Source organism: Lepus europaeus, chromosome 9 (genome assembly GCF_033115175.1).
Source record: "Lepus europaeus isolate LE1 chromosome 9, mLepTim1.pri, whole genome shotgun sequence".
Taxonomy (NCBI): domain Eukaryota; kingdom Metazoa; phylum Chordata; class Mammalia; order Lagomorpha; family Leporidae; genus Lepus; species Lepus europaeus.
The window spans coordinates 37,828,031-37,853,776 of record NC_084835.1 but is presented as its reverse complement, the minus strand read 5'-3'; the positions used below and the strand labels follow the sequence as shown (position 1 = coordinate 37,853,776).

At 44.3% G+C, this 25,746-nt stretch overlaps 1 protein-coding gene across 5 annotated transcripts in view; it reads right to left on the bottom strand.

The window, feature by feature from the left end:
• Positions 1-25,746, bottom strand: part of ATXN7 (ataxin 7) — a 171,519-nt gene that overhangs the window by 45,219 nt on the left and 100,554 nt on the right. For all 5 annotated transcript variants that reach the window (XM_062201198.1, XM_062201202.1, XM_062201199.1 and 2 more), the window contains one exon: positions 11,429-11,533. In XM_062201198.1, the coding sequence (XP_062057182.1) occupies positions 11,429-11,533 (105 nt within the window). The remainder of the gene's footprint in view (positions 1-11,428; positions 11,534-25,746) is intronic.

Here is a 25,746-nt window from a genome sequence, read left to right as displayed (position 1 = left end):
ACAATTTTGTTTCTTGGCTTACAAGACTAGATGATTGTTCCACCAAAAAAAAAAAAAAGAAAAAAAGAAAAAAAAAAGCCAAATAAGTAAACAAAAACAACTGAAAATAAATGACTCCCAAACTTGGCATAACCGTAATAATTTTTTCTACTCCTACAATCTTCATAAAATGTCTAAAGATGGAATATAATAATACATCAAGGCTTTTCATTCAAGTCAGTTTGCCTCATTAGTAATAAATGTTCACACAAAAGTATAAAGAAAAACTTCCTGATCCATAAGCTACAATCAATCCATCCAGCAGCCTGAGCTGAAAACTACCCATGAGTCATCCCCCCTCCTTCCTTCTCCAGGTTGTTCCTGCCGCCCAGGCCACAGGCAAGCCCTGCAGCCTTTACGCTTCAATGCAGATTGCAGTCCACTGATGTTCCAACCCTGGTCTGATCCTTCCATCAAAACGACTCCACAGCAGCCCACTGACTGGTCTCCTTTACTCCACTCTTGCCTTCTGCGTTCCATACAGCACCCCAAAGCAGATCAAGACACTTCATAGCACAAAAGTCTCCAGTGGCTTTGTGTTGCCTGCACTGCTGAATCCTGTGTCCTTTAGTGGCTTGCAAGGCCCCCTTCGTCATCTGGCCCTGGCCCTGCCCTGCTTCCTCAACTTCAACCTGGACCCCTTTCATCCTTGTACATCTGCCTCCTCCTCACTGACCATTCTGAAAAACTCATTTCCATGTCAGGATCTCTACAGTTGCTACCACCTCCATGCGAAGCACCCATCTCCAGATCAGCTTCTCAGCAAGGTTTATCTAAGGTGGCCTGCCCCAGGCCTTCTCTCCCACACTTTTCCTAGCATTCATCATTACTTGAAATCATCTTATATCACTTTATCTTTCTTTCTTGACCTTCCCAATCAGAATATGAATGAGATCAAAGACACTGCATTTTTAGTTCAGTGGACAGCAGTATCTAGCATACAGTAAGCACCCAATAAATACTTGTTACATATAGGAATAATATCATTCTTGCTTTTGCTAACAGTGTTTAAAGCAATCTCAAAGGCACACACATTAATAAAAACTGTTACAAGTAAAAGGAAAAAATACATTACCCAGAAATTAAAATACTGCTCCTAGGGCTGGCATTGCACGTAGCGGGTAAAGCTGCCACCTGCAGTGCTGGTATCCCATACGGGCATTAGTTCAAGTCCCGGGTGCTCCACTTCCAATCCAGCTCCCTGCTAATGTGCCTAGGAAAGCAGTACAAGATGTCCCAAGTCCTTGGACCCTTGCATCCACATGGGAGGCCTGGAAGAAGCTCCAGGCTCCTGGCTTCAGATCAGCCCAGCTCAGGCATTGAGGCCATGTGGGGAGTGAACCAGTGGATTGAAGACCTTTCTCTCTCTCTCTCTCTCTCTCTCTCTCTGCCTTTGTCTCTCTGTAACTCTGCTTTTCAGATAAATAAATAAATCTTTAAAAAAAATGCTGCTCCTTCAAACAGCATCAATATCATCATGTTACAGTCACCTGCTTATTACACAACCAAGAAAAAGAGGAAAAACTTCACTGACTGGGAGAGAACAGTTCTTTATCTGATGCTACTGAAGCTACTTGAAATTTTAAATTAGCACTATTTGGCTGGTAGAAAAAATGAATATACTGTATTTTATATCATGCTACTTAGCTACAAGATTAGGTCCAATAGTCAACTTAAAGCTTCCTTTGAGAGATAAACTAATGTCCTCCTTGACATCACTCATGTTTTAATATGTCTAGCCCCCTTTGCTCCCATCCCTAAATTTTTCCCCAACAACCAGACAAAAGATCTGATGTATCACCAAAAGAAGGGTGAAGGATTTGTTGCTCTGTCACAAGTTTCAAACTTTATACTACTGACTGCAGAAATAAATATGCCTGCAATCTCTAAAGCAGCTCCAAAATGTTACAAGACTCATCAAAAGAGGAGGTTAGCTGTGGGCACTTACTATGATTTAAGGTTAAATGAAGTTGGGCCGGCGCTGTGGTGTAGCAGTTTAAAGACCTGGCCTGGGCGGCGGTTTGAGACCCAGCTGCTCCACTTCCAATCTAGCTCTCTGCTATGGCCTGGGAAAGCAGAGGAAGATGGCCCAAGTCCTTGGGCCCCTGCACCCACGTGAAGACCCGGAAAAAGCTCCTGGTTCCTGATTGGCGCAGCTCCGGCTGTTGTGGCCAACTGGGGAATCATTGGATGGAAGACCTCTCTCTTTATCTCTCTTTCTCTGCCTCTCCTTTCTCTGTGTAACTCTTACAACTAAATAAATAATTTAAAAAAAGTTAAATGAAGTAAAAGAGGCAGGACAGAAATCAAATAACTATGCTAAATCAATTATCTACCTATTCCCACTGTCAATACATGTTCACATTAAGTTCCTTCACAGATAACGGGTTCACAAAGGCCAACCCAGCTACTCCAAGAAAACTGAGAATTCTACCTGAGCCAGAACATCTGCCACTAATAACATTTTCTGACACATGGAATTTATATAATCTTCTATGAATTTCTTTTAACTCTACACATCCTTACAATATGCAAGAGAAAACATGGCCTAGATATATCTTACCTGTGTAAATTAAATTTAATACAGGACTTTGATCTGTAAACTGGGAATAAAATTCACTGGATGGGTTGTTAAAAACAAGAAATGAGATAATATACATAAAAATGCTTTGTAAATCATCAAGTATTATTAAAAGTTATCATTACTATAGCCTGTGGACTGATGAATGAATGCCAATCCTACAAAGATTAACTGTCACTGAAAGCTGCAAAGCTGAAAAAGATCCGGCATATTAATGTGTAGTGGCCAAATTTAGCACTTGAGAGAAAAAAGAAACACTTTTTCTTTATCCAAGAATAACTACTCAATAATGAAGTAACATAACTCAATCAAAAACCACCCGGAGCTGTTACTTCCCAGGTCTCAGTCAATCAGAAGGCAAAAGCAGAGGGGCTGTGTGTTCTTTCTTAAATAGCAAAACCTCTGCTTTGTGATGCAGATTAACTTAATTACACGATGCAGATTGCTGGTCACAGCCCTGTGAAATGTCAACAATGAGAACCAGCATTTTAGCCAGACCAGAACCAACTCATCAGATCTCACAGAGTAAGACTCATTTTGCTCTTACACTAACATTCTTTGAAACCAATTAATCAGCTCTAAAGAGTATGAGTAATTTTTCTTATGAGTAACTGACTCATCTTCTGATGAAAATGACATTTGAGAAAATATAATTTAGGCTGGCATGTAAAAGAATCCAAACCACCTCAATGCACATCAAGGGACATTAAGTCCAAACAATGTGTGTGGCTGTTAATTTCATAGGATTTGTAGTAACTACAAGTGGAGAAAGCTGTAATATCTCAACAGTGTTTCTGCTAAAGCTACTCTTACGAAGTTGTGAAAAAGCCAGACTTAAGACACCTTGTATGCAAATGGAGGTCTGAGAGAGGGGCCGATGTTTTACAGGGAGGCCTTATGTTGGTTACCTAAAGACTTAAGCGCTACTGGTGCGATGTGAACTACAAACTGATAAATGACAAAGGGTACCTGTCTTCCATGATCCTGTTGTGGATCAACATGAGGGTCTTGAATTCAGCTTCCAGGCTCTGGTATGTCCTAGGGCTAGCACTGGTCTCAGAAGACAGACAACTCCTTAAACATAAGGGGAAACTAGATCCAACAGCTTGGGCTGCTGTGTCCCAAAAGTAAGCATCAAACCTCAACAGTAATAATATTAAAGCACAAGTGAAATTTCTTTGGAATCTCTTTCAACTCTTGGGCTACCACCACACTACCACATGAGTAAGTCTTGCTCATAACATCCTGTCTCTATTTTAACACAGGGAGCAGGCCTCAGGCTCAGATTCAGCACCAGAAGAGCATCAACAGAGAATGAAACAGCGTTCTTTTCCCTGTACGTATCTTTTTATTTTATTTTATTTTTTTATTATTTTTTTTTATTTTTGACAGGCAGAGTGGACAGTGAGAGAGAGACAGAGAGAAAGGTCTTCCTTTTGCCGTTGGTTCACCCTCCAATGGCCGCCGCGGGTGGCACGCTGTGGCCGGCGCACCACGCTGATCCGATGCAGGAGCCAGGTGCTTATCCTGGTCTCCCATGGGGTGCAGGGCCCAAGGACTTGGGCCAACCTCCACTGCACTCCCTGGCCACAGCAGAGAGCTGGCCTGGAAGAGGGGTAACCGGGACAGGATCGGTGCCCCGACCGGGACTAGAACCCGGTGTGCCAGCGCCGCAAGGCGGAGGATTAGCCTAGTGAGCCGCGCGCCGGCTTCCCTGTACTTATCTTTACATCTACCATTTTTTTACGGCAAATAACATCAGCTTCTCACTTCATGGTGCTATAAGATTTTCTCTGTAAGTGCATTTATTTAAATAAAAGTGGCTTGATTTAGAGAAAAATGTGTAGAATTTAATAAAGAAATTAGTAATAAATAAAGCTAGAACTGTTGAAAATTAGGGAAAAGTGGCTGAGCCTTGTGTCACCAATGAGTCCTTGCTCAGAGATTCAGGCTAACCCAACAGGTGAACAAATGTCCAGCTAATCTGGAACAAAACACAACCGTGGACACTTGCAAGTGGTTTCAACTGAGGACAGTGATCTTACATGTGTCTAAAACCAATTAACATCACTTAACTATTTTCCCCAAAGAAGATCATCCCTGTGTCAGCATAAAGACACAGAAATTACGGTGTTGCTCATAAGCAAACACAGGGAAGCAGCAGAGAACACAGCAGTGAAGGGTGCAGTCTATGGGAATGATGACAACCACTGGGAAGCTCTCTCAGCAGTCACTCTAAAGGCAGGTGCCAAATCACCCCTAACCCTGGGCTGATCTCACCTGCCACTCCCTGAGTACAGGTATGTAAATGTAACAGGACCACACAGTTTACGTTCTTCAGTAGTCAGCTTAGGACCATCAAGTATATTAGCTTATTGACTGGCAAAGACACCCCTCTCAAAAGAATAGTGTTTTTGTCACTAGCCACCATCAAAGCCCTCTGTCATACTGAAAATTTTAGAGACACATAACACAAACTTTTAGAAATCAGCTTTAAAACAAAGAGGGGTCTCTCTTCCTGCCACTGTTGCTAGACTCCACAAATCTGTCTTGCAATCTGCGTCCGTCACTATGCCAGGCACGGGGACAACAGAGTGGACAACATCTCCTGGCAGATCTGCTGATGTATCCTGGCTAGTGCTGTGTCAGCACCTGCCTAGGGAGCCGCTTCAAATGCAGATCCCTGGGTTCGACCTTAGAGAATGGACCTTGCGAAGCTGCCTACTTAGAAAACTTCCCTAGGACTCAGATGCAGCTTTGAGATCCACTGATTCCAACTATACTTTTAAATCTGAAATCAGCAGTAAGAACATTTTGCTCTTAAAAATACTGAGTGACTAAAGAAAAATATAAGACATACCGAAGTATTTCAAAACACTGAAACATCAGGAAAACATGGTGTTACTGTGTAATTGCTAAGAAGGAACACAATCTATACTACGAAAGCTACCAGCCTGAAAAGTCAGAAACAAAAGACACTGCAATCAGTCACCATCACTGCTCAAATAGAAAGCCGAGTTAATCATTAATTCCCCAAAAGGCAACTCAGCTAGCAAAGAACTCCACGGGTGTCTTAGTACTCTGGGTAACAAGCTGCTTACCAATTCCCACCCACTTTATCACCCCCTAACTAACTCACAAGGCTTCTGTCACTGGAGCGTCCTTTCTTGTGCTGGCAGCAGTGACTTTAAAGGAACTGCCTGTTAAGATTTTGTAGTAACTGCTCGCTTGTTCATAAAAGTCACACACAATTACCAGTAATACACAAATTCACTGAGAAATGCCCATGTTTCCACCAATTTCATTGAAAGAAAACACAATCTTTCCCTGGTAGCAATGGGTTCTTCCTAACGCAGATGGTGTCCAACTAATAATGGTTTGACTTAGGACTTTGCAGCGTTACCATGGTGTCAAAGTGATATGCATTCAGTAGATGCTACATTTCAAAGTTTGAATTTGGATCTCTTCCAGGGTTAGTGATACTCAGTGCAATCCTCTCTCACAACGCTGAGTGAGCCAGTGAGTGCAGTGCCCCATCAGCCGCTCCAACAGGAGCATAACACCCGGTACTCAGGCTGTGTTGTTAAGCCGCGATGCTCAGCAGGTTTTGTGTGTTAAACTCATTTCAGTTTACAATGAGTGCACTGCCATGTAAACTCCACTGTAACTCAAGGGGCACCTCCACCATAATAAACAAGTTACCATGGCTATTTGCCAAGATTCTGAATTTGACATTTCTTGGTTGTTACTACCTGTTGACAAGAATGCAAGAACTACCCTTCTGGAATTTGATAGAAAAAAAGCAAAGGGTTTCAACAATACTTCTTCCTGTAACAACCTGGTCCCAAGAAGATAGAAGCCACTGTGGTAAGCACTGGATATGGCTCTTGGTCCTAGGTACCCTGCCCATTTCCCCTGCCCTGCAGGTAACTGGTTATCTCCCTTACCCTTCGTTATTTCCCCAACCCCTCCATCTCCACCAGGCCTTTCTTCTCTTCACTGGTACTTCAAAGAGGCGGCACTCCTTCCCCATTCCCCAACGGAACTCCTCTTCAGAACACTTGGCTCTCATCCTTCAACCAAGAACTCCACTTCTCCTTTTTTCTTAAAGATGTATTTATATGAAAAGAAGTTACCAGGATGAAGAGGCAGAGGGGAAACAGGGAGAAAGGGGAGACAGAAAGGTTTTCCATCTGCTAGTTTACCCCTCAAATGGCTGTAATGGTTGGGACTGGGCTAGGAGCCTGGAGCCTGAACTCCATCCCAGGTCTCCCACGTGGCTGTCACGGGTCTAAGCACTTAGACCATCTTCCGTTGCTTTTCCAGGCACATCAGCAGGGAGTTGGATTGGAAATGGAGCAGCCAAGACTTGAACCTGAGCTCATATGGGATGCCAGCATCACAGGTAGCAGTTTAACCTGCAATACCACAATGCCAGCCCCCGGCTCTTTCCTATCCCTAGTAGCTCCCTTTTCACTAGTGGGACGCCAGCATCCCCATGCAGTGGCACTGTCAGTCCTATCTCCTGCCCAGCTGCAGGAGACATGGGGTGTGCGTATCTTGCACTCATATTTGCTTCTTTACAAGGTTCAGGCTACCCTCATCCCTATGTCACCCAAAAAGCATCTCACTAAGAGATGCTGTGCTGGTGTAGGTAAACACAAAAGGCAGAAATACAATATTAAGCGCTACTCCCAATACATATGCTGACATTCTGAGAGGGAGACGCAGAGTTTTCTAAGTAGTTTCCATGAAAATATGCCATGATCAGAGTCAAGTGCACCTGGCAGAGGGAATCAAGAGAGCCTCTTTCTGCCTAAGGAAGTCCTGGAAGAGTTAACACCTGTAACTGATCTTGCACGTCTTTCTAATCCACTGCACTCATCAATCCTCTGAAGCACCACTAAGTCACAACTCTGTTTCTGAACAATCTCTATTTATTTATTTATTTTATTTTTATTTTTTGACAGGCAGAGTGGACAGTGAGAGAGAAAGACAGAGAGAAAGGTCTTCCTTTTTGCCACTGGTTCACCCTCCAATGGCCACCACACCGCACTGATCCGATGGCAGGAGCCAGGTGCTTCTCCTGTCTCCCATGGGGTGCAGGGCCCAAGCACTTGGGCCATCCTCCACTGCACTCCCTGGCCACAGCAGAGAGCTGGCCTGGAAGAGGGGCAACCGGGACAGAATCCGGCACCCCGACCGGGACTAGAACCCGGTGTGCCATTGCCGCAGGCGGAGGATTAGCCTATTGAGCCATGGCGCCGGCCTGTTTCTGAACAATCTCTAACAGGTTCGCACCTCCATCAAGAGCAAAGGACTCTCTGGACAACGAGGCCCTGTGAGTTGGTCCTAGCCTGCCTTTGCACATATGTCATCCACAGGTGGGTACGTCAATTCTGGCCAAAGGTGATGCTCTGCAGCACATTCCAGACAGCCTGGAATTTCCTGCCTCTGAGCTTGCTCCCATCACCTGCTGTCAGACATGGCTGGTGTAAGTAGTATAGTCTATCTTCATCAAAACATTCTCCATTTTAGGGGAGTATAGGTGATTTTTTTAAAATATGTATTTCTTGGGGCCAGCGCTGTGGCATTGCAGGTGAAGCCACTGTCTGTGGCACTGGCATCCCATATGGGTGCCAGTTCAATTTCCGGCTACTCCATTTCTGATCCAGCTCCCTGCCAATGCTCCGGGGAAAGTAGTGGAAAATGGCCCAAGTACTTGCAACCTTGTATCCACACTGGAGACTCAGAAGAAGCTCTTGGCTTCCAGTCAGGCCAGCCTTGACCATTGTGGCCATTTGGGGAGTGAACCAGAGGATAGAAGCCCTTTCCCTCTGTCCCTTCCTTTTTTTTTGACAGGCAGAGTGGATAGTGAGAGAGAAACAGAGAGAAAGGTCTTCCTTTTTGCTGTTGGTTCACCCTCCAATGGCCACTGCGGCTGGCACATCGTGCTGATCCGAAGCCAGGAGCCAGGCGCTTCTCCCGGTCTCCCATGTGGGTGCAGGGCCCAAGCACTTGGGCCATCCTCCACTGCCTTCCCGGGCCATAGCAGAGAGCTGGCCTGGAAGAGGGGCAACCGGGACAGAATCCGGCACCCCGACTGGGACTAGAACCCGGTGTGCCGGCGCCGCAAGGCGGAGGATTAGCCTGTTAAGCCACGGCGCCGGCCCCTGTGTCTCTCAAATAAATAATCTTGCACACACACACACACACACATAAAGTATGTATTTTCTTTTCTTTTTTTTTGACAGGCAGAGTGGACAGTGAGAGAGAGACAGAGAAAAAGGTCTTCCTTTGCCGTTGGTTCACCCTCCAATGGCCACAGCGGCCGGTGCACTGTGGCCGGCGCACCGCGCTGATCCGAAGCCAGAATCCAGGTGCTTCTCCTGTCTCCCATGGGGTGCAGGGCCCAAGCACTTGGGCCATCCTCCACTGCACTCCCGGGCCATAGCAGAGAGCTGGCCTGGAAGAGGGGCAACCGGGACAGAATCCAGCACCCCGACTGGGACTAGAACCCGGTGTGCCGGCGCTGCAAGGCAGAGGATTAGCCTATTGAGCTACGGCGCCGGCCAAAGTATGCATTTTCTACAACAGATATTCCATGGCTAAACACTGACATAAAATTACATATGTAGGGGGCCAGTGCTGTGGCATTTGGAGAATGAATCAGTAGATGGAAAGTCTCTCTCTGCCTTTCAAATAAATAAATCTCTAAAAAAATTTATTTGAGAGACAGAGTGAGCTGTCATTCACGGGTTCACTCTCCAAATTCCCACAACAGGTGGGTAAAGCCATCGCCTGCAGTGCTGGCATCCCATAGGGGCACCGGCTGGAGTCCTGGCTACTCCACTTCCGATCCAGCTCTCTTCTGTGGCCTGGGAAAGCAGTGGAGGATGGCCGAAGTGCTTGAGCCCCTGAATACACGTGGGAGACACAGAAGAAGGTCCTGTCTCCTGGCTTTGGATCAGCCAAGCTCCAGCCATTGTGGCTATTTGGGGAGTGAACCAGTGGATGGAAGACACAGCTCTCTCTCAGCCTCAACCTCTGTAACTCTTTCAAATAAGTAAATAAATCTTTAAAAAAATTATACTTGCGAAAATAATCTGTTCTATTCTTTAAACCCTAGCAGGCAGGCTATTTTCACAGCAAGCCTTCTCTGAGTTACCTATCAAGAAATCTTCAGTGCCTCTCTTTATCCTTAAGGCGCTGGACAGTTTTGTGACTTTAGACCAATAGTATCCTGTACCTACAGCTACACCTTTCTCTCTCTGAACTCCACTACATACTAGGTACTATATGAGGGGCTGTGTCCATGTTATTCATTTACCACCACCAGGAACCTAGGAGCAGACATTACCACTCCTGGACAGTAACAAAGGGAGCCAAGGTTGGGAACTCACTCAAAGCAAAGAAGTAAGTTATGCTTTTTGCAGATTCAAACTTAAACCTAGTATAGGCTAGCTTGAAAATTCTTAATGGCAAAACACTGGAAAATTAACCCAATTTGTCTTTTCTGAGTCTAAAGCAGCGAGGTGCCATCTCATTCCTCTTTGCACTCATTCTTGGACCTTCCCCAAGGCCTCCCTGAAAAGGATTAACTCACAAAACCTTTTTATGATTAATTGAAGATTTATTCAATGGGGAAAAAAAATGGCAGGATGTTGATTATGATGGTGTGACTGTTCAAACAGCAGCACCAACAGGAAGCCCTGTTCTGGCTTTAAAACGTAGGTAAAAACCATGCAGTATCCCCAGCTTTACTGCTGCACGGTAGCCACACTCTAGCTCCGTCTCATCTGTAAACTATTCTCCCTACTTCTACTTTTATCCCACATTTTGCTCTCCACAAATCCACCACTGAGATGAGACTGTGCTACTCCCTTATAGGATCCCTCCAAAGACTCCAAGCTGCTTCTGCCCACACCCTGTGAATGATCAGCTACCTGCCTAGAATGCTGACACCTGCAGCTTCTACTTCCCCTCAACAAGGACCCTAGAGCAACACTGGCCTCCTTCAAGACTGCATGCTGGCTGTTCTCTCTGCATTGAAGGTGTTGATTCCAATTCTCCGCCTGGGTTGCTCCTTCTCATCTGTTAGGGCTCAGTTCCATTATCAACTACTGGAACACTTTCTTTAAATACTTTGTCTTCAGAGGAATCCCCCAACATTCTATTTTAAACTTGCATCTGTACCAGTTTGAGCAATGAGGACCACAAACTTCATCGGGGTAGCAATCATGCTGCAGCCCCAATGACAGAACCAAGGTGGGCACTCAAATACTTCCGAGTTGTTACAGAACCAAACTAGCCATGAAACCAAGTTTTATAATCCGATCCTATCCTTCTCATTGATAGGTAGCATCATGACAACGCCAAATGAGCATATGCAGATCTTTAAAGATTTAACACACATGACACAGCACTACTAAACTCTCATGTTTCCGAATCGCACTTCCTTTGAAAAAGGTTCACATTACGTGTATACACAACTACAAAATTTGCTGAATTCACAACCAGCAGCTTTGGCATAAACAAACCTGTTTACTACTCTGATGCAGTATTCTGAAGGAGATTTCATAAAACACTCTTTGCCTAATTTCAGTAATGACCAGAAAAATCACAAAATTACTTTCAATAAAAATCACACAATACTCAACATCTGATAGATACTTCCATGAGCGAGAAAGCCTGCTTCCAGCTGGGGTAGGGTTAATTACATAATAAGCACACCATCACTGGCCTTCAGTTTAATCCTGCTTTACCTTTTACCTTCTAATAATGATTTTTAAATAGTTCCACACTTACCATAATGTGATTGAAATGCCTGCGGTTTGACAACCTGATTACAGTCGTTACACACCACCAAGTAGAAATCATCATGGGCTGGACAGAGACCAAATATTGGCATGTCTGCAACAAAGAAACAGAAGGTCACTCACTCATCTGGTTCTGACTGATATGCCCCCATGTGGAGTAACAACACATTCTAAAGGAGCTGTCATATTATAAAGTGCAGCAGGACAAATGTACCCCCCAGTTTAAAACTGACCCATACAGCACACTCTATTAAGAGATTAAATCAGGCATACAGAGAAACTTTACAAAGGGTTAAAATGACATCCACTGAAAATCATCATTATGAGGCAAAATGGACAAATCTATTCAGATACAAGCAATGAATGCATTTGCACAACAAAACAACTTCAGATGAACTCTACCAGTGATTATGGGGAAGAAACTGCAACCACATAAAATGATTAGTGATTCACAAAGCAGTTATCACTGAATGGTTTCATTTGTTTAATTATGCATTCAATATCTATGGTCCCTGAGAGTTCTAGGGAATAGTTAAGAAATGGAGAAGCTTCCCGGAAGAGTATAACTACTGGTTCCACCATCACATAATACACAGAAATTAGGGTCACATTTTTTTTTTTCCAATACACTATAACTTCTAGTTTTTTTGCTTACATCATGACGCCAACAGACAGACAAATGGAACTTGGGTACAAAGCATCTCATACGTTAATATCACTTTGATTACCAGAACTGGGCAGGATCTAAAGTATTGTTTTGTTTTGTTTTTGAAATTTTAAGACACCAAGTTAATTGAAAAGCAAAAGTGAAACTTTTTATATATATGAGAAACTGAAAATTACTTGATACCTTGAAAAAAAGGTTCCCCAAAAGATTCCAATTTAATTATTAAAACATTCTAGTGAAGAGAGCTGAGAATTTAAACCAGAATCTAGACTTAGAAAAGATTTCAAAATCAGTTATTTTAAACAAGTATTCTGCACTACTTAGGAAATCTATAATGAATGGGTAATTAGCTGTGTAAGTAATGAGGCTTACATTACACTGGCAATTAAGTAAATGTTTTATTTGACCAAATATCAAGTTTAAAGGGATAAAAAAAAGATCTAAAAGTTTACCAGCATTGCTTTTTCTTGCCTTCCAGATTTACTTTCACAAAGAGTTGGTAAACTTGGTGGTTTTAAAGAGAACAAAGTGACCGAAGGAGATATTAAATGAGAATAATCTCTAAAATAGGGGCCAGTGGATTAAGCCAGGCCACTGCCTGTGGCGCTAGTATACCATATGGATGTCAGTTTTAGTCCTGGCTGCTCCACTTCCAATCCAGCTCCCTGGAAAAAGCTGCGGAGGATGACCCAAGTGGTTAGGGCCCTCGCACCCACTTGGGAGACTCAGACGAGGCTCCTGGCTTTGACCTGGCACAGCCCTGGCTGTTGCAGCCATTGGGGAAGTAAACCAGTGGTTGGAAGATCTCTCTCTCTCTCTCTGACTTCACCTTTCTCTCTGTAACTCTGCCTTTCAAATAAATAAATAAATCTTAAAAAAAAAAAAACCACACACCTCTAAAGTATCAAGTTACTGATCTAATATCTACACATAGCTTCAGCTCAGATTTTCCAACAGTTTCTATTACACAGAACTGTAGGCAGCTAGCTGGCAAAAGAAGGTATCTCAGGATCCACTAAGACTGTGGGATGTGATGCAGCCACAGCACTGCTTCTCTGTCATTTCTTTCTACCTTTGCAGACACAATGATTCCCACTATGAAAAAGAAAAGGGACTCACAGAGGAGAGAAAGACTTATTCAAACCTGGTATCTGATGCTCACAATGAGGGCTAGGATTTATTTTTAAGATGTATTTATTGGGGCCAGTGCCGCGGCTCACTTGGCTAATCCTCCGCCTGCGGCGCCAGCACCCCAGGTTCTAGTCCCTGTCGGGGTGCCAGATTCTGTCCCGGTTGCTCCTCTTCCAGTCCAGCTCTCTGCTGTGGCCTGGGAGTGCAGTGGAGGATGGCCCAAGGGCTTGGGCCCTGCATCTGCATGGGAGACCAGGAGGAAGCACCTGGCTCCTGGCTTCGGATTGGTGCAGCGCGCCAGCCATGGCGGCCATCTGGGGGGTGAACCAAAGAAGGGAAGACCTTTCTCTCTCTCTAACTCTGCCTGTCAAAAAAAGAGAGATGTATTTATTAGAAAGTGATTTATTTATGAAAATGAAATAGAGACAGAGTGATGAGGTGGGGAGGCAAGGGAGGGGGAGAGAGAGAGGGAGGAGGAAGGGAAAGAGAGGGAGGGGGAAGCGGAGGGAAAGGGAGATGGAGAGGGGGAGGGGGAGGAGGGGCAAAGAGGAGGGGGAGAGGAAGAGAGAGGAAGGGGGAAGGGAGGGGGATAGGAAGAGAGAGAGGAGAAGGGGGAGGGAGAGAAAACGAATCTTCCATCCACAGGTTCATTCCCCCAAATGGTTGAAATGGCTTCAGCTGGGCCAAGCCAAAGACAGGAACCCAGAGCTCCTGGCCTCCTACATGGATGGCAATGGCCAAATACTTGGGCTGCTTTCCCAGGCACATTAGCAAAGAGCTGGATAGGAAAGTCCAACATCTGGGTCTTGAACCGACACTCTGATACGGGATGTGGGAACATAGCAGCAGTTTAAACCACCGTAGCATGGAACTTGCTCCAAGGGCTTGGATTAGTTCATCTTCAAGTACACAGGAATAATGTCTATTCCTTCAGCATTTCAACTCCAATAATGTGAAATGCCAGGACTGACCTCAACCCTTGACTGCATAAACGGATTCAGTAACTTAAGATGTTTCCAACAGACTGCTGACTTCTGTGACTAAGCTTAATTATTTAATAAAAAAAAATAGGAGTCAAACAATGTGCTACTTTCCTTGAAAGCATGCCCACATCGAGTTAAATATAGTACATGCAGGAGAAGGCTGAAGGTTATATCTCAGGTAGTGACTGACACACACACACACACACACACACTAACCTATTTTCTATGGCTGTTTCTTGACACAACATATAATTCTAAATATTTAAAACAGTTTGCCATCCACATACCCCTATGCCATATGCCTCCAACAGGTCTATTAGCAAAGAAATTCAAATTATACAATATAGTAATACCTATAAATTATAACTGAAAAGTATAAAATGTCTTCCAAATCAACTGTTTCACTAACAAAGTCAGCTCATTTTGTTTTACTAACAGTACTTAAAAGAACATTAAATAAACAGTCTCATTTTCATTCTCGGTTTCTGTGATACACTGGTATGTGGTTTCCCGCAGCACCCAATGTCAAACAATGCTGTTTAAAATATATCAAGATGCTAGATATCAGGTATTTCTGGCGAGCCGTTCCACAACTCTTTAAAAGTAAAGCCATTCTAAAATATAAACTGTACCGATCCTTTCAAGTAATGAGGATTCAAATCTGCTACAATGATGTTTACACAGAGAACTGTTCTTTTCTGTCCTGCCTCCTTTATTTCTTCTGTGAGACCGACAGCAGGTAATACCAGGAGGCTAACGGTCCTTCTTGAAGGGACCACAGATACGGACTTCTGTAAACATACCAATTTCCTCAGTAACTGAAGCTCATTTGGAACTGCTGACAGTAATGATGATGTTCATAATGATTCATGTTGACATGTATCATTTATTAATCATTTATATTATCACTTAGTAAGCACTTTTTATACGGTTTATCCCATTTATTTCAAACAAGAATCTGGCACTATAATCTTCCTTTTACTTGTGGAGAAATCAATCTAATATCATCCAGCAAGTACAAGTAGGCCTTGGCTTTATGTGACGTGTAAAATCGGTTCTCAATCTCTCAGTAGTACATCACATCAACCTAAAATGTGTGCATGCATGTACACATGTACACACACACACACACAAATCCTGTGGAAAGAAAAATGGTATATTTAAACCCAGTTCACACCACTCTATGAAATCTAGTTCCTATTATGAAAATTTGAAGCAACTTTTATTTTAGCTTTCTAAATTCTTTACCTTCAGATATCCTTATTCGGAAGCAAGCTAGAGGAAACAAAATAATTTAAATGTCCCCCTCCCCCCAAAAAAGTTCTATATCCCTTTTCTGCACTGGAACATTCCAGAGGCCTTAGCAACAGGAACAGAGTGTGGAATGTTGTGGCAACCGAAGAAATGAAATAATCTGTGTGAGAGACAGTGGGCATGCTTCTGAATACTTGCAGGGCATACACAGTCACATCAGCCTCTTTACAAAACAGCACGTGGATCTCAGCCACGCACAGGGAAACGCTTGATTTACAACAGAAAATAGTGAGTTAATAAAAATGAGTTCAATTATACAATTCAAATATTTACAAAATTCTCTTTAAATAAATAACAAATCATTAATTATGTACTTGAAAGTAATTAAAAGTTTTTAAATTGGACTTGAATGCACTGATTCTGAAATAACTTGAAAGAAGAGACATCACTGCTGTGGTAAGTCCTGAATCTTATTCAGGATTTGACTCACTCAGTTCCCACATCCAGGCCATCTTGTACCTGAGGCCAGAATCCTAGGAATGGCTGGGTTTAAGCACATGGACATGGGAGCACACGTATGTAGGAACTCCACAGTCACATAAAGAAGGCAGGTCCCATTCAGGAAACTGTACCCACAACAGGGGCAAGTGTATCCGCTTACTTTGGGACTGCTATCTCTAGTCTGACTGTACTTAATAACAGTGACACCTGAAAGTCACAGCGACACATTTAACCTCCGGAGTATCCCGAGTGTCTCCCTTCTCCCACGCATCCAAATTTCTACATGCCGACACCCACATTTCTCTCTCTAATCCAGACTGCTCCTCAGTTCTGTGAAGACAGACACTGTCATCTGGGTGTCTTATGTGTGTCTCACAAAGAACAACAATGTTGAAGGGAGTTTTACTCTTGACCCTGACCTGCTCCTTGCCCTCCAACAATATTCCCCCTTTTGGGTAAATGATACTACTCATACTAAGAATCCTGGTTTCATCTCTGACTCCTGTGTCTCCCATCACATCCAGGGCCCCAGCAGGCCTGATCAGCTCCATTCTAAAACCTGCGTCCATTTCCCTCAACTGCCACAGCCATTGAGGTATGAGCCTAAGGCAGTTTCCTAAGTGGTCTGTAATACCCTCCAAAAGATCGTCAGGGAGATGCTGGAACTGTTGATCACAGCACCTCACTCCTCTGTCTGCAATTTTCCAGTGGCTTCCTGCTCCTTTTGGGACACAATCTCAGCCCTTACCAAGGCCCTGACAGATGTACGTCCACCTCTGCCTCACCCTCTGTCCTGTACCACTCTCTCCTTGGCTAGTTCCCCTCCAGGCTCACTGACCTCCTCTACTCACAGACACACAATCTCTTTCCCAGCCAGGCCCTGCCCCTGTTCTTCACCTAAAGCCATTGTCCCACGTCAGATCTCAGCTTGGCTACCAACCCTTCCAAGGAGTACTCCCTCCCCTCCTCAGTTAGCTGCCCTCTATCTCTGCAATTTTAGCACAGTGGCTCAGAGCATGAGCCACTCTGTCACTCTGAATCCTGATTCCCTCATTCAAGAGGAATGAAAGACACAATGGGAAAGTTGTTACCATTTCAAACTTCGATTTCTTCACTTGTCAAATAATGGTGTTCACAGCAGCTCCCTCAAGTCAAGACTTAAAGAGGTAGCCAGCCAAGGAAGTGTTCATTCCATGTGTCTAAGCCATGCATTCCTGTTGCACTGATCAGGAAACTATGGCATGCAGACACTGACATCTCACAAGCTCCTGCACAGCATAGCCAAGATTTGACCCCAGGCCTGCTGGACTCTAGTGTTCTCCTAGAATCAGCGCCTTCCATGCCACTGTCACTGCCCAAGGCCAGGGTCCAGAGGCCTCTACTCTTGTGGACAGGTCTCAACAGGATCAGAGCTTCTCCCTGCTGCAGGCTCTCCTGTGCTGGTGCCAGAGCCACCATCTGTAAAGGAGTTAACAACACTCCTCTACTTAAAGACACCCACTGGCTTCACAGTGGGGTTTGAACCCCTGGCCTGCTTCTCTGGAAGCAAAGCCCACCCACCCCCCAACTTTACCCACCAGTCTGAGTCGATCTGCTCCTGGCTCTAAAATAAGTCAGCATCCCAGAATGTGCCTGGCTCTCTCACAACCCTAACTTTTGTTCAGAGCAACTCCTATGCACAAAAGTTCTTCTCTCCAGTCCGCAAATCCCACCATTCACCAAGAACCAGCCCCAGACGCCCTGTCTGCTGGGCTGGAACTCACATCATCTGCATCTCCTCTCCAGCTCTTCCCTCACTGACGTATGACTTATGAATGAAAATTTATAAACCCAAACCTCAAGTCCTGTCTGCAAGCATACTCCTTGCCTTGCCTAACACAAACCCTGAGAAGTGAGCTCTCGTGGTATGCTTTTGGCATCTGGGACTCTTCTAGAGCTTCTAGTTGGCCTTAGGATAACGATTAAGATCCTTGATGAGGCTTACCAGGCCCTGGACAGCCGGGTCTGCCTCTCCGTATGCAGTCCCTCAGCTTTGGATTTATTCTTAGCACATACACCCCAATCCCCAGTCACAGCACCCTGGTTCTTGCCCTTCTCTCTACCCGGCACTGCCTTCCCCAGATCTTACTGGCTTGCTGCTCTATCTCACCCAGCCTTGGCCTCACTGTCACTACTCTGCAGACCTGGCTAAACAAGACCTCTGACTAGCCTTGCCACTCAGAACCACCCTGCATCTGTGGCTTTCCATCCAGCTGTGTGAGACACACCCTCTTCCCGTTAGACTTACGTTCCACATCTGTCTTGTCCACTGCTCTACAGACAGTACCTAGTGTGCCTAACCAAACTGATGGAAAGCCCCTAAATGTCTGTTAAGTACCACTTGACACACAGCAATGAAAACATGAGGTCAAATCCCTATGATGCTCTTGTACGTCAGAAGGTTATTATCGTGCCTTTATGTCATTTGACAATACACGGTCATCTGCTATAATTCGGCATGCTGTTCAGTAAGACAGAAGTTCAAGCTCAGTAGCCTTAACACAGGGTCTGACACCTGCAGGCAGTTTCTGGTAAAATTCCCACCTCTATGAGTCTGATTCCCCAATCTGCACACTGGCAAATCCCCTCTTGGAGTAAGTCCAGTGGGATACCTACCAACAGTTCTGCAAGATTCAAATTCCTACCATTTCTCTTGTCAGCTGTGTGAGCATGATTAAATCAATCATCTAGCTTCTTTGAACCTCAGTTTCCTTGTCCTTTCACAAAGCCATTCAAACCAACTGCAACTTATTACTGTCAGGATTAAATCAACTAATCCTTGGACAGCACCGAGTGCTGAGCATGCAGTAAAGGCTCCGTCAATGTCAGACACAGAAAGAAGAAAAATAAAATCATCACACAAAAATTCTATCTCACAGGTAAGTGGTATATATTCAAACAGCAATAGAATATAGTTTACAAAGTGAGCTGAACTATGAAGCAGTCTCATGCTCCTGGTGCTCACCACACAGTTCTCTCCGTAGGCCAAGGGAACAGCAGGGCAGAACTGTCTGTGGCTCCACCCTGCAAGCCGGAGAGAACAGCAAAACTTTCAACAAGCAAGCCGTAAGTGGCGGAAGGGAACGCTGGCACAGTGTGGATGGACTCTTAATGTAAAGGGGGTGTTCTTCAAAGGCCGCTGCAGAAGTCAAGAGTGCAACAGAACAAGTCAGCTCAATGAAGGTAACAGAAATCAGTCTGAATACAGGCTCTGAAAACCCTACAAAGAGTTAGGAGACCATGGGCCTGGTAGGATGCAGGAGCAGGAAAGCACAGATGGCTCTGCCATTTCTTCCTTCCTCACTGCAGCTAACGTAAATGCACAACAGGCTGGAGACACAGCATGCAAGACATAGTATGCAGGGCCAGGACTGTGATGTAGTGGGTCAAACCGCTGCCAGTGGCAGTGGCACCCTGTATGGGTGCTGGTCCCAGTTCTGGCTGTTCCACTTCTGACCCTGTTAATGCTCCTGGGAAAGGAGCAGAAGATGGCCCCAGTCCTTGGGCCCCTACACCCACGTGGGAGATCTGAAGAAGCTTGTGGCTCCTGGCTTAGGATACGCCCAGTCTTGGCCTCTGCTGCCTTTTGGTGAGTAAACCAAAGGATGTAAGTTCTCTCTCTGCCTCTCCCTCTCCCACTCTCTGTAACTCTGCCTTTCAAATAAGTAAATAAATCTTTAAAAACCATATATAGTGGGGCCGGCGCTGTAGCGCAGCGGGTTAACACCCTGGCCTGAAAGCACCAGCATCCCATATGGGTGCTGGTTCAAGACCCGGCTGCTCCACTTCTAATCCAGCTCTCTGCTGTGGCCTAGGAAAGCAGTGGAAGATGGCCCAAGTCCTTGGGCCCCTGCACCCATGTGGGAGACCCAGAAGAAGCTCCTGGCTTTGGATCGGCACAGCTCTGGCCATTGTGGCCAATTGGGGAGTGAACCATCGGATGGAAGACCTCTCTCCCTCTCTGCCTCTCCTCTCTCAGTGTAACTCTGACTTTCAAATAAATAAATCTTTTTTAAAAATATAGTTTACTATTTCAGTTGAGCATAGAGGTTAGAGCATGTGGTCACTTACTTGCCTGTACCTCCATTCACTCATCTTCAATGGCTTAAGTTAATAACTACCACACAGGCTGTTAGGAAGACTGAAAGAATACAAACGAAATGCTTACGCTAGTAGCAAGTATGAGCCATTTTTATCACCTTCAGCATCACTATCCTTAGGGTCTTTGAGCTAAAAAAGCCTTTGTTTCTACAGGCTCATTCCCTCCAGTAATCCCAATATTGTTTGTAAATCCTCCGTGTCTCATGGCCCAACCTTGGCGGTTCTCCACTGCAGTCAAAATGAGAATCAGCATTTATTAGGCTCTAACATCTGCAGCCTCAGACAGAGACTCTCTGCCTACTGTCCATTTGGGCATCTGACCTCCCAGACACTGATGCCAAATTCTACCCAGAGGACTTTGTTAGTTCTGCTTCCTCTCTATGGAGTGCTTCTCCTGGCTGACTCCAGGTCTCAGCTTACATTTCAGTGGAAAGACCTTCCTCCCAACTGCTCCACTTAAGGCAAGCTCCTATCTCTTTGGACAATTCTCTCTCATCACTCAGTAGCTATTTGTTGTGCTTTGGCTCCCTTCTTAAGATGTAAGCTCATGAAGACAAGGCCCCCATCTGCACAGCATGACACCTGGTACACACAAAGTTCTTAACAAAAGCATCTGACGACAGCCTCAGATTGCCGGAGTTCAGATTCCAACCCTATCAATCACCAGGAATGAGTCAGTATTGTTATCTGTAAAACAGGGATGGTAGTAGTAGCCATCTTAATGGGTACTTACATGTATGAAGAGAGTATATATACATCCCTTATTACTGTGCATGGTTACGTGCTAGGAAAATTAACATGTTTACAATTATTTCTATTTTTTACTGCCACAGGGATGCAATGCCACCACCTCCAATCTCTGCTAGTCGGCAAGTATCACCTCTTGTACCACTGTGGTCCAGTATTTTTTGTGTCAGCTATTACAGCAAGGACTCTATTACTCACTCATTTCACTGGTTAAACACATGAATGGTTACTATGGCAAGGCACTATTCTAGCTACAGTTTATACAACAATGAACAAAAATCACAGCAAACTGCTAGCACTCCCCCATCCTCCAAAAAGCCCAAGAAGAAGTGATACTTAGGAGGATATTCCAAAAAGTTCATGGAAAAGAGAATTAAAAGATAGCTATTTTGATGCAAATTTTTCTAATCCATAGTTTATCACAGTATGTCTTTTCTAAGCTTTTGAAGATGCTTCATATAACAAACATAGTGAGTGCTTCTTGTGTTCCAGGTAGAATGCTAGGTATTGGGGTCAGCACTGTGGCATAACAGGTAAAGAGGTAAAGCTGCCACCTGCAGAGCTAGCATCCCATATGGATGCCTGTCTGAGTCCTGGATGCTCCACTTATTTAAGATACTGACCTTCACATTTTTTTAAAAAAGATTTATTTATTTGAAAGGCAGAAGTTAGAGAGAGGCAGAGGCAAAGAAAGATAGAGGACAGAGAGAAAAGGTGTCTTCCATCTACTGGCTCACTTCCCAGATGGCCACAACAGTCAGAGTTAGGCCCATCCCACGCTGGTGCAGGTATCTAAGCATTTGGGCTATCCTCTACTGCTTTCCCAGGCCATGGCAGAGAAATGGATTGGAAGTGGAACAGCCAGGACTCAAACTGGCACCCACATGGAATGCCAGCACTGCAGGTGGCAGCTTCACCAGCTACACCACAGCACCAGCCCCCGCGCCACTTCCCATACAGCTCTCTGCTATGGCCTGGGAAAGTAGTGGAAGATGGCCCAAGTCCTTGGGCCCCTGCACCTGCGTGGGAGACCCAGAAGAAGCTCCTGACTCCTGGCTTCAGATCAGCACGGCTCTGGCCACGAGGCTACGTTGGGAGTGAACCAGTGGATAGAGGACCTCTCTCTCTCTCTCTGCTTCTCTGTAGCTTTGCCTTTCAGATAAATAAATCTTAAAAAAAAAAAAAAAAAAAAAAGCTAGGTATTAACTCATTTTACCTCTTGGAGTCAATATTCCCACTTAGCAAAATCAAGTGAAGAAAAAGGAGGAGACGGCCTGCGGTTAAATCAGAGCCAGGAGTAAGCAGCTGGGACCCGAAGGTTGGCTAGTGCCAAGGACGTGCCTTCACCATCTCACACTTACACAAGTCCCTCCTCTGCTCTATGCTCACCTCAGTTCTTCTCTGCCTCTTCCAGGAAATCCTTGTTCTCCAGGTTTTGGGAAAGTCAACCAGCATGTTTGTAGCGCGCAGCAGTCACCTGCAGGGACCTCTACACTGTCCGCTCGTGCTGCCACTAAAAGCTTTCCTCCCCTAACAGGAAGCTCAGCCACATTCATGTGGGAAATGTCTTTAAGAAACCTGAGGGATGTGCGAGGTTGTTCTCTACATGAACTGAGCTGTTATTACTATAGTCAGTCTCAAAGTTGTTTCTACGGATGATCTCAATACTCAGTAATCAAAAGTATTACCAACGATATTTGAAAGTTTGTAATTGCTGTTAAATGGGCTTTAGTCTCAGGAAAGGCTAAGACAGAATTTTAATACTTTTTTTTTTTTTTTTTGACAGGCAGAGTGGACAGTGAGAGACAGAGACAGAGAGAAAGGTCTTCCTTTTTGCCGCTGGTTCACCCTCCGATGGCCGCTGCGGCCGGCACATCTCGCTGATCCGAAGCCAGGAGCCAGGTGCTTCTCCTGGTCTCCCATGCGGGTGCAGGGCCCAAGCACTTGGGCCATCCTCCACTGCCTTCCCGGGCCACAGCAGAGAGCTGGCCTGGAAGAGGGGCAACCGGGATAGAATCTGGCGCCCCGACTGGGACTAGAACCCAGTGTGCCGGCGCCGCAAGGTGGAGGATTAGCCTGTTAAGCCACGGTGCCGGCCAGCTAAGAGAATTTTAATCCCATTCTCCACAAGTACATCTCCCAAACTTCTATCAACTCTGCTCATTAAACAAACTATATTTTCCTTTCATTACAAAATGTTAAAAGTTGGAGGCAGAATCCTCACCCCTCAAAAACAAAACAAAAACCAGAAATAAAAAACTCAATCTGGGCCAGCACAGTGGCATAGTGGGTTAAGCCAGTTTGCACCATAGGCATAACATATATAAGGGCCGGTTCAAGTCCTACTTAGTGCATTTCTGATCCAGCTCCCTGGTAATGTGCCTGGGAAAGCAGCAGAGGATGGCCCAAGTGCTTGTGTCCCTGCACCCATGTGGGAGACCTGGATGAAGCTCTTGGCTTCGGTCTGGCCCAGCCTGGCCGCTGTGGCCATCTGGGGAGTGAACCAGCAGATAGAAGATGTCTCTGTATATATGACCTCTCTCCTCTTTGTCTCTCTCTCGCTGTAACTCTTTCAAATAAATAAATAAATAAATAAATAAATAAATCTTTAAAACAAAACAAGCCCTCAGTCTGCAACCTGCCAAAATGTATGTGGTTTGGGGGCCTGTCTGAACAAAACACATAAATAATGTCAATAAATACTGAAATTTAAGAAAGAAAATTGATGGGGCTTAACACACAGCCTAGCATAGCTGTTAAGATCCCACTTGGGACTCCGACAAGTGATTCCAGCTTCCTGCTAATGCAGACCCTAGGAGGCAGCACTGATGGCTCCAGCATCTGAGTCTTCTGCCACCCATGTGGGAGACCAAGACAGAGTTCCAGCTCATGGGCATTTGGAGAGTTAACCAGTGGCTAGGAGGTCAGTCAGTATTTGTCTGTCTCTCCCTCTCCACATTTCTCTTTAAAAGAAAAAAAAAAAAAAGATGTTTCCAGTAAATAGCATCCAACAGAAAACCAGAGGATCAATGAAGTACGTAAAATATTTCTGTCTAATATTCATTCATCACCATGTGCAAATGGCTGGTCTTATCACAATGATCTTCCACAGGTTAAGAGTCAGAAGAGCTTTTGCTATCATTGTACAGAAATGGAAATTCAATGCCTGGGACAGAAGAGAGGAGGAAAATACCAAAATCCTGGGAAACCAAAGTTTGGGAAGGCAAGTATGGCTACCCTAGCAACCAACACAGCAGTACACGTGACAGGCTTTCTGTGTGTTTCTTATACTATTACTCAAACAACTGTCAGCAAACTCTGACCTCTCAAGTCAGAAACCAAGCCTTCAATGCCATCTGTCCTGTATCTGGACAGGCCTGGAAAAATCCTCACTGAATTTTATCTTCATCACTGCCATTCAGCTAAGAGTACAACGCGGATTCTAAAAGTCCACCCATCAACTGTTTTGTACCCTCCAATTCAGTACTTCAACACTGGGGCTCCCTATTTTTGCACTTGAAAAAATGCTGCAAACAAAATCCACCATAGGTAATAGGAAGACTGAACAAGATACTTCTTAGAAAATGCTTAGCTCTATGTCTAACACGGTGAGGAGAATGTATATGAGGGCTCAATAAAGAGTCAGTTTATTTTATTATCATAATCTCAGGACTCAGTTAAGAATAACATTGCTTTTGTCCAAAGGCAGACAGTACTACAATATTACAGGTCATGTTATCTTGCACGTCACCTAAAGAAAACCATGGCTCAATAGGTGCCTACATCAAGAAATTGGAAAGGCACCAAATAAACGAGCTTTCAACACATCTCAAGGATCTAGAAAATCTGCAGCAAACCAGAACCAAATCTAGTAGAAGAGAAATAATTAAAATCAGAGAAGAAATCAACAGGATTGAGTAAAAAAAAAATTACAAAAAATCAGCCAAACGAGGAGCTGGTTTTTTGAAAAAATGAATAAAATTGACACACCATTTACTCAACTAACTAAAAAAAGAAAAGACCCAAATCAATGAAATCAGAGACGAAAAAGGAAATGTAACAATAGACACCACAGAAATAAAAAGAATTATCAGAAATTACTACAAAGAGTTGTATGCCAGCAAACAGGGAAATCTATCAGAAATGGAGAGATTCCTGGACACATGCAACCTACCTAAATTGAACCAGGAAGACATAGAAAACCTAAACAGACCCATAACTGACACAGAAATTGAAACAGTAATAAAGGCCCTCCCAACAAAGAAAAGCCCAGGACCAGATGGATTCACTGCTGAATTCTACCAGACATTTAGAGAAGAACTAACTCCAATTCTTCTCAAACTATTCAGAACAATCGAAAAAGAGGGAATCCTCCCAAATTCCTTCTATGAAGCCACCATCACCTTAATTCCTAAGCCAGAGAAAGATGCAGCATTAAAAGAAAATTACAGACCAATATCCCTGATGAACATAGACGCAAAAATCCTCAATAAAATTCTGGCCAATAGAATACAACAACACATCAGAAAAATCATCCACCCAGACCAAGTGGAATTTATCCCTGGTATGCAGGGATGGTTCAATGTTCGCAAAACAATCAATGTGATACACACATTAACAAACTGCAGAAGAAAAACCATATGATTATCTCAATAGATGCAGAGAGAGCATTTGATAAAATGCAACACCCATTCATAATGAAAACCCTAAGCAAAATGGGTATGGAAGGAACATTACTCAATATAATCAAAGCAATTTATGAAAAACCCACGGCCAGCATCCTATTGAATGGGGAAAAGCTGGAAGCATTTCCACTGAGATCTGGTACCAGACAGGGATGCCCACTCTCACCACTGCTATTCAACATAGTTCTGGAAGTTTTAG